At 43.8% G+C, this 12946-nt stretch overlaps 2 protein-coding genes across 6 annotated transcripts in view; one reads left to right on the top strand and one right to left on the bottom strand.

Moving 5' to 3' along the window:
- The window catches only part of spag17 (sperm associated antigen 17), a 40002-nt gene that overhangs the window by 19555 nt on the left and 7501 nt on the right, over positions 1–12946 (bottom strand). The gene's annotated exons all lie outside the window — the stretch shown is intronic.
- Positions 73–7376, top strand: LOC114867838 (uncharacterized). The gene is made up of 9 exons (XM_029170917.3): positions 73–194; positions 512–588; positions 676–747; positions 840–1065; positions 1424–1471; positions 1566–1670; positions 3741–4839; positions 4996–6116; positions 6254–7376. Exons 6-9 carry the CDS (start codon positions 1610–1612, stop codon positions 7273–7275), a joined length of 3303 nt encoding a protein of 1100 aa, XP_029026750.1. The 5' UTR covers positions 73–194; positions 512–588; positions 676–747; positions 840–1065; positions 1424–1471; positions 1566–1609; the 3' UTR covers positions 7276–7376.

Below are 12946 nucleotides of genomic sequence, written 5' to 3'. Positions count from 1 at the left end.
AAACGAACAACGTCCCGCAGCCCCTGAACTCGCTCCGATTCGTTTCCGCCGGTAGCCCTAAACCACTGGGTTGTGACGCACATCTGGCCGCTAGTGCGCTGTGGCGCAGTTTCAACACTTACCGGACGTGACGTTGCTCATTCGCCTTCAGCGTTGTGAGCCGATAGATTGATGTGAGTGGACATCGGTAACCGGTAAGTTAAAAGTTGTCTGTTGGTGAATGGAAACGTGTAATAGAAACAATAAAACAACCTGTTTCGTTATGGAGTCCATTCATAGTCTTGCGGGTTACGTTCAGTAACTCCACAAAGTTTAATGTTATCACAGAGTGGGGGCGTGGGTGGGTTCTCAGGTGATGAACACGTGTTTGGATGTTTATTTAACTACGTCGTGTCTTCATTCGAACATAACTTGTGCTTGTGTTTCTTCGTGCATTAAACTATGTTTTACGGTTTCATTGCGTACGTTACGGTTATTCACCGTCTATGACACGCTGCACGCGCTGAACCAGGTGACGGGACAAAGGAGCAACCTAGTTAACTAGTTCTGCGGAGACGCCTCCCTCACATCCTTCCACGGAAGCCATGGGTGAGGGTTGAGGGTATTCTATAGTTTCCTTACTGTTACCTCGTGTACAACGTATTTAGTGCTGCTACATTTGTGTTTTTGTCACAGACATGAACGTAGAGGAAGAGCTGCAGACGGGCATGCTCAGCATTTCTCCTCCCAGACGGTCTTTAAACAGGAGTAAGTCAACATTTAGTTTAAATTACCTTTTAAATTACTCTAAAGCCGCGTGTTTGCAAACAATCTACCATTTATTTTTTATTTCTTTAAAGTCCTTGCTGCTGCTGCACCTCCAACCTCAGGACGACCAACTGTTCCAAGTAAAGAAGGTTTTAAATATGCTCATCAGCTGTGGAGTAATGAACTGCTCTCCCAGCTCAGGGACAATGAACTCTCCCAAACCCTAGCATGCCCCTTTTGTTCACGTTGACCACGTTCTGGTCTTGTTTGTTTGCTGCTGTTCTGCTTTCTCGTTCCAGTGATTTTGAAATAATGAGGGTAAGTATTAATTTCTTATTTGGTGGAAACGGTGGCAGGGAAACGTTCGGGTTACTAACACTTGATTGCACGTGTTTGCTGTGTCTCACGTTACTTTCCCTACCCGCTAAATTGTAACAAATTTATGATTGGTCCTTTACATTGAAATTCCCATTTTTATTCACTTTGTCATTTAAGAAGCCATGTGTTTGACAAGACAGCCATGGTTTTTGTTTATGCAGTAACTAGTAGCTACATGTTTCAGTGAAAAAAACAGGGAAAGTAACGTGTGTGTGTTCTTGTACTAATAACAGCTTCTGTCTACAAATAAAAAAAATGTATGAGTGACGCGACCTTTCTGTTGTAACATCTTCCACAGTGTCATCACCATCTGCATCAGCTGTTCATGAGGGTTCAGAAGTAGAGGGTAGATACATGTCTTATTACCTTTTATTTCATTATTTGTCCTAGTCATGTGTTAAACAATCAGTTAATTCTATTTTTTATTCTTGCCTCTCCAGTCAGACCTCCTGTACAGACACCGGTACCACTTCCACAACAGTTGATGTTCCTTGTTCCAGAAGCAACAGGTTCCCTGCCAGCAGAATCGGCTTCTACAGAACCAGGTGAGCAGCTGCATTTCACTGATGTCTGTTAAATGGACATTTATACTATTGTACATTCTAGTCACACAAAACATTTGGGTACAGCATCATGCTATACAGATGAAGCCGACTGTCAGCAGCCCCCCTCCTTGGTCTGTCTGGGGAAGGTGTTAAAAATGTTAATGAGGCCACCCCCATTTTAGCACCAAAGACACAATTCCAGGGTAAAACCAAAAGGTGGAGCTTTAATATCTGACCTGTATAGTTAGGGTCCAATAGACAATGTTTAGACAATAGTCTGTCCAAACAGTCAACTAAAAAGTTGAAAAGTTATGTCAGCATTAAATGTTGTAATAACCTTTTTTAATTATAGATATGCATCGGCAGCTCACGCTGCCACAGCTGCCAAACTACCTTCTGGAGGTTTATCAGTGACTGGTATTAGGTTGAATTGGACTTCACAAATGTAAATAAAGAAATTCTTAAGTTCTCATTCTATATTTTCGGCCATATTCACTTGGATGTAGCGTACACACACAGTCTGCCTGCTTCAGGGGCTGTTTTAAATTAAAAAATGAGCATTTGAATCTTCTAATCAAGCTTAGATGAACATAACAATAGAGAGTCTCTTTTCAGACAGAACGGCCAATCCACAGCACTAGTTAGACTGGTTTCACACCACCCCCTTCTCCCCAAAGCACCAGAGTCCTGCAGGGCTGTTACCTGATGTGATGTACCCAGACATGTTTGTGAAATACTTAAACAGAAGATTCGTCAGAGATCCATCACTTCAAAGAGCCTAGTGGTTAAAAGCACACAATTTCCCACTCACAGTTTTTTAAACAAACCGTTTTTGTTAGTTGGTGGTTTAATATAAGAAGCTTTTATATCCTTAAGCCATAAACTAAAAAACAAACAAGTTTTATTTAAAAATTTTATAAACATCCAGTTCATTTGACCATTTTCTAAACCAGGTTGTCTGAAAGTAGGGTCATTGCAACTACATTCTTTTAGAGCAGAAATGTTTCTCAAGGAGCTTCTACAATATATGTCCTTCATGGGGGTTGTGGTCTTCACACCTTCTCACAGTCCTTTGTTCAACTGATGAGCCAGTTCTTTACAGGTGTGAGGTGAACTCTCTTGTAAATGGATAATGCGTAACTTTACTCAGACTGAAGGTTCCTGCACTTTTGGTAATGTTTCTACTTTAAGGGTTAACCTGAAAATTATTATTAGTATTATTATTATTATTATTATTAGCCGTAACAATCAGCCAATTGTGGTGACATTTGGCAGTAAAAGGTGACTGAAATGACACAACTGAAGGAATATCAGCTGGCAAACCTCTGGTAACATATATGTATTTAGATGTCCTTTTATTACTGGATATGGTGGAATATGATGCTGATTTCCTGCTGTACAACCAGGACCAATGTCTGTCCATTCTTGAGGCACTGATGTGCTTTGCCTTGTCTGATTCTTCTTGCCTTGTCAACAGAAAATGGGGTGCGCAGATCTCTGTATTTTGTGTCCTGTGAATTTGTGTGGTAAACAAAAGACACCAGAGGCAAGATTAAACCAGGAGTCTCTAGCTGGGAGCTTCTGTGCCTTAACCACTAGGCTGTTGGTCCTTTGAGGGTGACCTACTGTATGGACAGACACTAAATACCTTCATACAGCATTATGTTAATAAAGCCTTGATGTGAGCGGAACCTTTAGCGGAACCTTTAAAGTTATGGATCCATTTAGAATTTTCTTGTTGAGCAGTTCACAAATATATCTGGTTTTCTTGGTTCAGGTGAAGTTGTGTGGAACTCTTTCAGTCTGGAGCAGAAACAAGCTTCTACAGTGTGTCCTTGGGGGAGGGTTCTTTACCCCTACTTTCTTTTGTTCACGTAACGAGCCAGTTCTTTGCAAGTGTGAAGTGAAGTCAAACTGGAGGATAATATGGAACTGGGTTAGACTTTATCTATATGTATAGACTTGGGTTTTACAGTGTACAAGAAGAGCTGAACGTGTTGGGATAGTTTAATATTGGTTGTGCACATGTAGGCGATATAGTCAAGTCACACGCTGTTCTTCTTTTATCAGGCCAACCATCACCATCTGCCTCCAGCTGTCCTACTCCTCAGCTTCCTGGCTATGACCATGATACAACTCAGTGGAGCTGTTCACACTTTCAGAGGGTCTGGATGAAGACGGAGCTGGAATCGCTGGGCCTCTGGCCAGGTTCACTTCTTGCGAGCAACCCTATGAAGATGGTGTCACTGTGGCGTTTCCCACCCCAGCCAGAACTAATCGACACCATCTCTGATTTTCCATCTCCAAAGTACTTTCAGCTTCACCCGTTTTTCATATGGAAGCCAGAGAACGCCATCATGGCAAGGCTGAGAAACAACTATGCTCTGCCTTGTGTTAAAGGTTGTCTTCAGCCTCAGGTTACCTCTGCAGGTGTTGGCAGACCTCGTGTGATTGTGGGACTCACTGGACAGTACTACTTGTTTTCATCCAGGCTGTGTTGCAAAGTCTGTGGGAGAAAATGGTTCGCTGACAATCCACAATGGCTGCAAAAGCTTCCAAAGAGGTTTTCAAACATGTTGCCAGCAACGCTGACCTACAAGAAGGCCATTTGTAAATCCGTAATAGACGAACTAAGACGCACTGGGAACTCCCCCACAGAAATGGCAAATCAGATCATGGAGATGATGCATCTGAAGTATGAACGTGCCAACCTGGCTTACCTACTCAGCTGTCAGAATATTATGGATGGTGAGTCAGGAAGGTATGGGCAACAAACCATCACACAGTTCATACCACAGGAAGGACAACCAATGCCTTTCGGCGATTATGGGGATTCAGAAGGCTGGAATGGGATTTCTGTGTCTGCACACTACCTGACTGACTGTCTACTGAACGAGTACCAGCACCAGGAAGGAGCCATCAATAAACTGCTGCAGGGCACCTTTGGACAGACTTTCCGCTCAGTCCACAACCGCAAGGTTGCACGCAAGGTCACGTTTTCATCTGGTGCCATGTCATCATATGCAGTGATGAATGAACACTGGATGATCATTTCATGGGTGATGGTACAGTCTGAGACAGAGAAGTCACTGAGGCCCATGTACGAAGGACTGTCTAACCGGTACGACAGTGCAGTCATGGAGAAGGCCCAGTACCACTGGGTAAACCGGTAAGAACCACATATCACACTGTTTATCATATTGAAAGTTTGGGCTTTAATTTATCACAAGTACATCTACTTTTCATTACTGTTGCTTAATATGCATATTAGTGACACGGCTTTGCTTTAATTAATATATGCATATGTATTTCTGACATCTTTCAGAGATTGCTGTGCAGCATTTACAGTGGCAGAATGTGTTCCAGGAGAGCACCTAGAGTGGGAAGCTTGGCAGACATCTGCTGTGATAACTGCTGAAGCCACTTCTGGGAACTTCCTGAATGTGTGTGCATCAAGAGACCACTACAACATGGACATAACCATCAAGCTGGACCTGTTCAGCTGCATGCGCCGGTTCCTTCGTGAGTGCGTCTCTGAGCATCATCCCCTGTATGGTTCCTTTGCCCAGTTCCTGTCTGCAGCCTTCTCCGTGGTGGATCAGGAAGACCTGCAGAGGCTGAAAGATGCCTACACATTTTGTGGCATTCAACCTGCTAATCCCACTAAACAGCACATCCATGAGCACTGTAGGACCAAGATTCCAGGGCCGGATGAGGTAATTCAGAGAGTGGAGGCAGTTTTGAAACACTTCCACCTCGCTGAAGATCCAAATGGGACTCGTCTATTTAAGGCCTCTATGTTAAAGGCGTGGCGGATTCAGCGAGTGCACATCTTGCGTGGTTGTCTGAGTGACCCAGAGGTGGAAGGTGGAATCCTGTACAGACATGGAGGAACAGTGCAGTTGAACAATGTGAAAGGCGAAGGTGCCAAAGTTCCGGTTTGGATCCCCATCAGAGGCACATCTCAGCAGGAGGGTTACCACTTCCATCAGGCTCAGTGGGTCACTGGAACACGTGTTTCCCCAGAGCTGTTTCAGGCTCAAGCAATGACTGGGGTGGCTCGATGGAACTACCAGCGGCTTGTGGACTTGAAACAGCCAGGGGTTTCCCTCCCAGCTGCCTTTGATCCAGTTTTGATTGCAGACCTCAATGCAGCCTCTGGACATGTGCTTGGGACTGTGAAGTATCCTGCTCTTCAAGTGTGTGGCAGAGACACTGGGGAGAGGTTTGGTCTGGAGTATGCTGAGCCTGGTACCCGTCCTGTTCCTCTGCAGTGGGATAAGCACAGGACCAAGACGGACTCAACACCTGCCCTAAGTCCACCTCCTCAGAGCAGTTCACCTGTGACCCAAGCTGAAGATCCACAACCACCCTCCACTTCTTCACCTCCAGCAGATCCTGTAGATGAGACTCCAGTGCCAGAATGTGAGCCATACACAAGTCAAGGTAAAAACATAATATTGATCAACAGATACTGTGTATATTTTACTGCTGGGAACTGTGTTGCATGTATGAGTGCTTATTATATGAATGTTTATCTGGGCCAAAATTACTTATGGTACATTTTGCTGTTGCTGTTGTAGAAAGCATGTTTCCACCACCTCTGCCCCTGCTGTCCTCACCAACTGCTGCTCACACTGGATCTGTGAAGAGTAGAGGAAGGGTTTATGTGTTGGACCACAGGCGCTGGCCAGCTCCTATGAGGAAGGTCATCGATGACTTGCTGGACAAACACCATGGGCAGAAAGACATGCTCAGTCTTGTGGACCAGGAGTATGGGGCTCTACTTCTCAACTCCCGTACGGACCCGAACAGCTTGTTACACCCCACAACCGAAATACATATTTCCCAGTATGTAAAGCACCAGAGCAAGCTTACGACCACCAGCTCCTCTCCCAATACCACAATGAGTGAGACCACTACTGTGTCCATTGAGACTGTTCCTACAGTAAACTCATCTGCACCTGTTCAGCCCCCTGACACCATATCTATAACACCAGAATCCATTGAAAGAATAGTTTTAAGCATTATGGAAAAACAGCAGCAGCAGCAACCACAGGACCAAAAGAAGACCCAGACCAAAACTTGTCTGTCTTGTGGGCAGCCCAAGTCAAAGAACAAGAACGATGGTTCTTCATTCCATTTCTTTTATCAGCAAGGTCCTATCCGATACTTTTACTGCTCTACAAAAGTCTTTAAAGCCTATGCTGCAGAAGGTCTGACCAATCCTAAGATGCCCTTTGCGGACTTTGCCAAAACAGACTTCTTTCAGAGGGAACTGGATACTACAAAGAGAAAGGTGGAGGAGAAAGGGCAGCAGAAAAGGAAAAGAACTGAGCCTGAACCTCCTCCTGAACCTCCATCCACAGGACGCAAGTGTGGGTTCTGCAGAAAGGAACTGAAGCAGGGCCCAAACAGCCCTCACATACACACCGGCTTTCCTGGAATTGGTGGAAAATACATTTACTGCCCAGCAAAAGTTCATTCCTTGTTTAAGGATAAGGGCATGGAGAGAGAGATGACCTGGAGAGAGTTTCAGGCATCTCCTTTCTATAACATGGAAAGAGAGAGATGGGCGGCAGAAAAGGGAAGACGAAACCTTTAAGTTACTCTCATTTATTTTGTATTGTAAATATAACAAGCTGCTTTTGTGACTTTTACACAGTGTTGTATGGTTATGTTAAATAAAGACTTTAATAGAATAAATATTGTCTGTTTCTACTTGTGCGTGTGTGTGCAGAAAAAGCACTTTGGTGCTCAGCTTTACAAATAAAACTACATAACACACGATTCCGAACCAAGTAAACTATAAATACATTAGGACTTTTCAATTTAATTTTTCTAGTGTGCGCATGCTATAGATGACTGGCCTAACTGTACATTTACTTTCAGTTGAGCGCTGATTTTCCTTCCCTGCATCAAACATGGGAAAATAAAATCTGTGGACAGATTCAGATAAAAACATTTGTTGACAGTTTATTCATGTTGTTTTACTGGTTTGTAAGACTCTGAGGCTACCTGCCATAGCCCAAAACAAGCTGAGGAGTCTGTGTCCCACAGTGCAGCAGAAAAAACGGGGGGGGGTCAAACGCCCACTTAATGGTGGGACAGCTCAGGCGTCATGCTACAGGATTCTGTCTGTACGTTTTGTATGCGGTGCGCTCAGGAAAGCGACAGAGGGCAAACATGCTACAGTGTAGGTGAAGCCGCCACACTGTCTGCAGCAAAGCCAGTCAGGCAGGGCCTAGCTGCCACGTCCCTAAAGCCGTGGCACGGGCAATCTGCCATCAGCTGAGAGGCGCAGCTAGCAAGTACAAAAGACAGCAGTAAACCGCAAATAAGTGGGCAAGAGTGCCACACTCTTTCCCCTCTTCAGCCACCCTTGTAGTCTTTCTGCTAGGGGTGGGCAGATCGATCTTAATATCGATAGTATCGATACCAACGCTAGTATTGATATTGATTGATACCCCGACAAAAATATTGATACTTTGGTTGAATATATACTCCTCCGCAATGCTGCTGTTTTTCTCAAAGAGGCGACCTTACTATCTTGTGAGTCTGCATCTCTAAGTACCTGTGAGCGGCGCGCCTCTGCATCATATGCCAGAGAGAAGCATACACACACCAGACGCTGGTGGTCCCTGGTCCAACCATCCTGCCTGTGTCCAGTCCTGTGCTCTGTTGTTGTTCGTTGATGTTGCTGTGTTTTTCTCTCTCTCTCTATCCCCTCACTCCAAGGTTTCTTCCTCTCCGCTATTGCTGTGAAATTGTAATTAAAGGCTTGCTGTATGTGTGATCTGTTGGGTTTAGTTGTGTAACGTCTTAAACCTTACCTTCTAAAGTGCCTTAAGATAACCTTGTTGTGATTTGGCACTCTAAAAAAATTGAATTGAATGTAATGTAATTCTAATTTAGCTATATTTCTAAGGGCGATTCTAGAGATTTGTTTAATGTTTGATGTAAAAGAGAAATCCTGGTCAAAGACAGCAAGGTTCCTCACAGTATATATATACCTCACAGTAGAATCTGAAGCTAATGTTATGCCAACCAGGGTAGCTATCTGACTCAATAGTGTCTCCCTCTGATTTTTAGGTCCAATGATAGGAATAGGTTTTACCTGAATTTAGTTAAAGGCAGTTATGGGACATCCAGAATTTTATGTCTTTTAAACAATTACATTTTAACTAGTTGATCTGTTTTATTTGGTTCAATAAACATATATACCTAAGTATCATCTGCATAACAATGAGAATTTGTACAATGCTATGTTATAGCATTATATACAGTCAGGACCATAAATATTTGGACAGAGACACAATTCTTCTAATTTTGTTTCTGTACATTACCACAGTGAATTTTAAATGAAACAACTCAGATGCCATTGAAGTGGAGACTCTCAGCTTTAATTCCATGGGTTGAACAAAAAGATTGCATAAAAATGTGAAAAACTAAAGCATTTATTAAACACAATCCCTTCATTTCATGGGCTCGTAAGTAATTGGACAATTGACTTCCATGCTATTGCATGGGCAGGTGTGGACAATTTCCTTGTTATGTCATTATGAGTGAAGCAGATAAAAGGCCTGGAGTTGATTAGAGGACTCGTGTTTACATTTTGAAGATTTTGCTGTGAACAGACAACATGCGGTCAAAGGAGCTCTCCATGCAGGTGAAACGAGCCATCATTAAGCTGAGAAAACAGAAAAAAACCATGCGAGAAATTGCTACAGTATTAGGAGTGGCAAAATCAACAGTGTGGTACATCCTGAGAAAGAAAGAAAGCACTGGTGAACTTAGCAACGCAAAAAGACCTGGACGACCACGGAGGACAACAGTGGTGGATGATCGCAGAATCATTTCCATGGTGAAGAGGAACCCATTCACAACAGCCAACCAAGTGAACAACACTCTCCAGGAGGTAGGCGTATCAATATCCAAGTCTACCATAAAGAGAAGACTGCATGAAAGTAAATACAGAGGGTACACTGCAAGGTGCAAGCCACTCATAAGCCGCAAGAATAGGAAGGCCAGATTGGACTTTGCTAGAAAGCATCTAAAAAAGCCAGCACAGTTCTGGAAAAACATTCTTTGGACAGATGAAACCAAAATCAACCTCTACCAGAATGATGGCAAGAGAAAAGTATGGAGAAGGCGTGGAGAAGCTCATGATCCAAAGCACACTACATCATCAGTAAAACACTGTGGAGGCAGTGTGATGGCCTGGGCGTGCATGGCTGCTAGTGGCACTGGGACACTAGTGTTTATTGATGACGTGACACAGGACAGAAGCAGCCGAATGAATTCTGAGGTGTTCAGAGACATACTGTCTGCGCAGATCCAGGTGAATGCAGTCAAACTGATTGGGCGGCGTTTCATAATACAGATGGACAACGACCCAAAAACATACAGCCAAAGCACCTCAGGAGTTTATTAAAGCAAAGAAGTGGAATATGCTTGAATGGCCAAGTCAGTCACCTGATCTTAACCCAATTGAGCATGCATTTCACTTGTTGAAGACTAAACTGCAGACAGAAAGGCCCACAAACAAACAGCAACTGAAAGCCGCTGCAGTAAAGGCCTGGCAGAGCATTCAGAAGGAGAAAACCCAGCATCTCGTGATGTCCATGAGTTCAAGACTTCAGGCTGTCATTGCCAACAAAGGGTTTTCAACCAAATATTAGTAATGACCATTTTATTTTCAGTTATTTCATTTGTCCAATTACTTACGAGCCCATGAAATGAAGGGATTGTGTTTAATAAATGCTTTAGTTTTTCACAGTTTTATGCAATCTTTTTGTTCAACCCATGGAATTAAAGCTGAAAGTCTGCACTTCAATGGTATCTGAGTTGTTTCATTTAAAATTCACTGTGGTAATGTACAGAAAGAAAATTAGAAGAAATTTGTCTCTGTCCAAATATTTATGGTCCTGACTGTATATACATGTTATGCACATGTATAGACTGCACAGACCAAGCACAGAACCCTGCAGTACTCCAAAGCAAATCCCTGTGTAAATGTAGGATTTGTCTTTAACATGAACAAACTGGAATCTGTTCAACAAATAGAATTTGAACCATCCTTGTACTGCTCCTTAAAAGAATACTTACTTACTTGATTGTCTGTGTTCACTACCAGCAGTCCAGCATTTGTACCTTGTAAGTGCAGCTTGTGTTTTGACTTGAATTTTGTTTCTGACCTCGTTCTGTGTTGCCCTTTGGCTTCTTTCTTGGCCTGGCACAGCTTCTTTAAGTCCAGTGCGAACCATGGCTTGTTATTGTTGAATGTGCGTACTGTTTTTGTCTGTACACACGTCTTCACAAAAACTGATTTACAATGTCAGTGTCTGTGAGCTCATTAATGTCTCTCGCTGCGGCTTCAAAAGCCTCCCAGTCAGTAGAGTCAAAGCAGCATTGCAGCTTCAGTTTGGAGTCCTCCGTCCGCCTTGTCACCATTCAGACCACAGGTTTACAGGTTTTAGATTTCTGCCTGTACATTAAGATGAGTTGAAGCAGACAGTGATCAGAGAGGCCCAGTGCTGCACGGGGGACAGAGCAGTAGGCGTCCTTTAACTCAGTGTAGCAGTGGTCCAGTTTGTTCATTTCCCTGGTGGGAAACTTGACATGCTCATCACCCATGATGATGAGCAGGGAGTCTGGATGTTTCCTTCCAACGTCCGTTATGTGGTTAGCCAGGTTCTGTAACGCCAGATCCCCGGAAGGATCTCCGTGAAATCTTTCGAGTCTGTAAAAACTGTGGGAAAGTGAGTGACTCTCTGGAGTAGGTAATCCATTAGGCTGTAGGTGGCTGCATAAAATAAATTAAAAACACTAAAAACACCAAAAAAGTAAGAAGAGCGGAGAGCCGTGGCTGCCATCTGCGGCACCATCTTGTATCTATCGGACTATGAGGCAAGTTCCAAACATAGAGATAAAAATAGTGTTGTAAAACTTATGCTAGGGACTAATTAAAAGAAAACTCCCAGCATTGCCTGAGCTGGTGTCTACTGCTCAGTGTTGTTGCACAATATTTTAAAGTGGTTGCCCCTCACTACAGAAATCCTGTGTACAATTTCTGTAGTGGGGGGCAACTACTTTAAAATATTGTGCTTATTCGCAATCTCATGCGCCACACAAAACGAAGAGGTCCATACATTCTGATCACCCTTGCACATGGGATCAAGTAATGACAGTTAGGTGTAATAACATCCCCAAACACTTGTCATTTCTGTAAGAAACTCTTGAAAACATACATTTAACAGGAAAACAAACTCGTGTCATTGTTCTTCTTAAAAAATAGAAAGAAATTAACATCAACATCATTATCTTCTTAAGACAGTGGTAGATATAAGTAACAGTTCATCCATAGATGGAAGGTTATTGACATCTGTGCTTGTCGTTTGTACATCCTCACAGGCTTGGTCACTATCATCCATTCCAAATTCAGTAAGCTGGACCATGAACTTTCAGTGCAAAAAAATCTGTCTGATAAATCAATAAATGTCTTCGGTAAACATGTTGTCTGAAAGACTTCCAGACTTCCCTCTCACTGGACACTTCCTCCAGCTCTTCCAGTGGAGTCCCATGGTCATAGGTGAGGGTGGGAACATAGATTGATCGGTAAATTGAAAGCCTTTGCCTTTCGGCTCAGCTCCCTCTTCACCACAATGGACCGATACGCCGACCACATTACTGCAGCTGCCTCACCAATCGGTCTCTCAATCTCACGCACCTTCCTTCCCTCACTTGTGAGCAAGACCCCAAGATACTTAAACTCCTCTGGTTGGGGCAGGAACTCTCCTCCAAGCTGAAGACAGCAAACCACCTTTTTCCAGTCGAGAACCATGACCTTAGATTTGGAGGAAGTGATTCTCATCCCAGCCGCGTCACACTCAGCTGCAAATCACCCCAACGCACGCTGGAGATCCTGGCCGATGAAGGCAACAGGACAACATCATCTGCAAAAAGCAGAGATGCTATCCTGTGGTCCCCAAACAAGACCCCCCCCCCCGGCCCCTGGCTGCACCTAGAAATTCTGTCGGGACAATGAACAGAACCGGTGACAAAGGGTAGCACTGCCAAAGTCCAACATGCACAAGGAACAGGTCTGACTTACTGCTGGCAATGCGAACCAAGCTCCTGCTCCGGTTGTACAGAGATGGACAGCCCTTAACAAAAAGCCTTCGGTCTCCATACTCCCGGAGCACCCCCCACAGGAATTCACGAGGGACACGGTCAAATGCCTGAGGAGATCCTCAAAGTACTCCTTCCACCGTCCA

This window comes from Betta splendens, chromosome 2, assembly GCF_900634795.4.
Source record: "Betta splendens chromosome 2, fBetSpl5.4, whole genome shotgun sequence".
NCBI lineage: Eukaryota > Metazoa > Chordata > Actinopteri > Anabantiformes > Osphronemidae > Betta > Betta splendens.
This window is presented reverse-complemented; position numbering and strand designations above follow the sequence as displayed.

Bases quoted from the DNA above. Each gene is read 5' to 3' on its own strand.
- LOC114867838 (XM_029170917.3), top strand. From the start codon at position 1,610: ATGTTCCTTGTTCCAGAAGCAACAGGTTCCCTGCCAGCAGAATCGGCT. The intron at 4,840-4,995 runs GTAAGAACCACA...GACATCTTTCAG, and splicing joins CAGTACCACTGGGTAAACCG to AGATTGCTGTGCAGCATTTA. The intron at 6,117-6,253 runs GTAAAAACATAA...TTGCTGTTGTAG, and splicing joins TGAGCCATACACAAGTCAAG to AAAGCATGTTTCCACCACCT.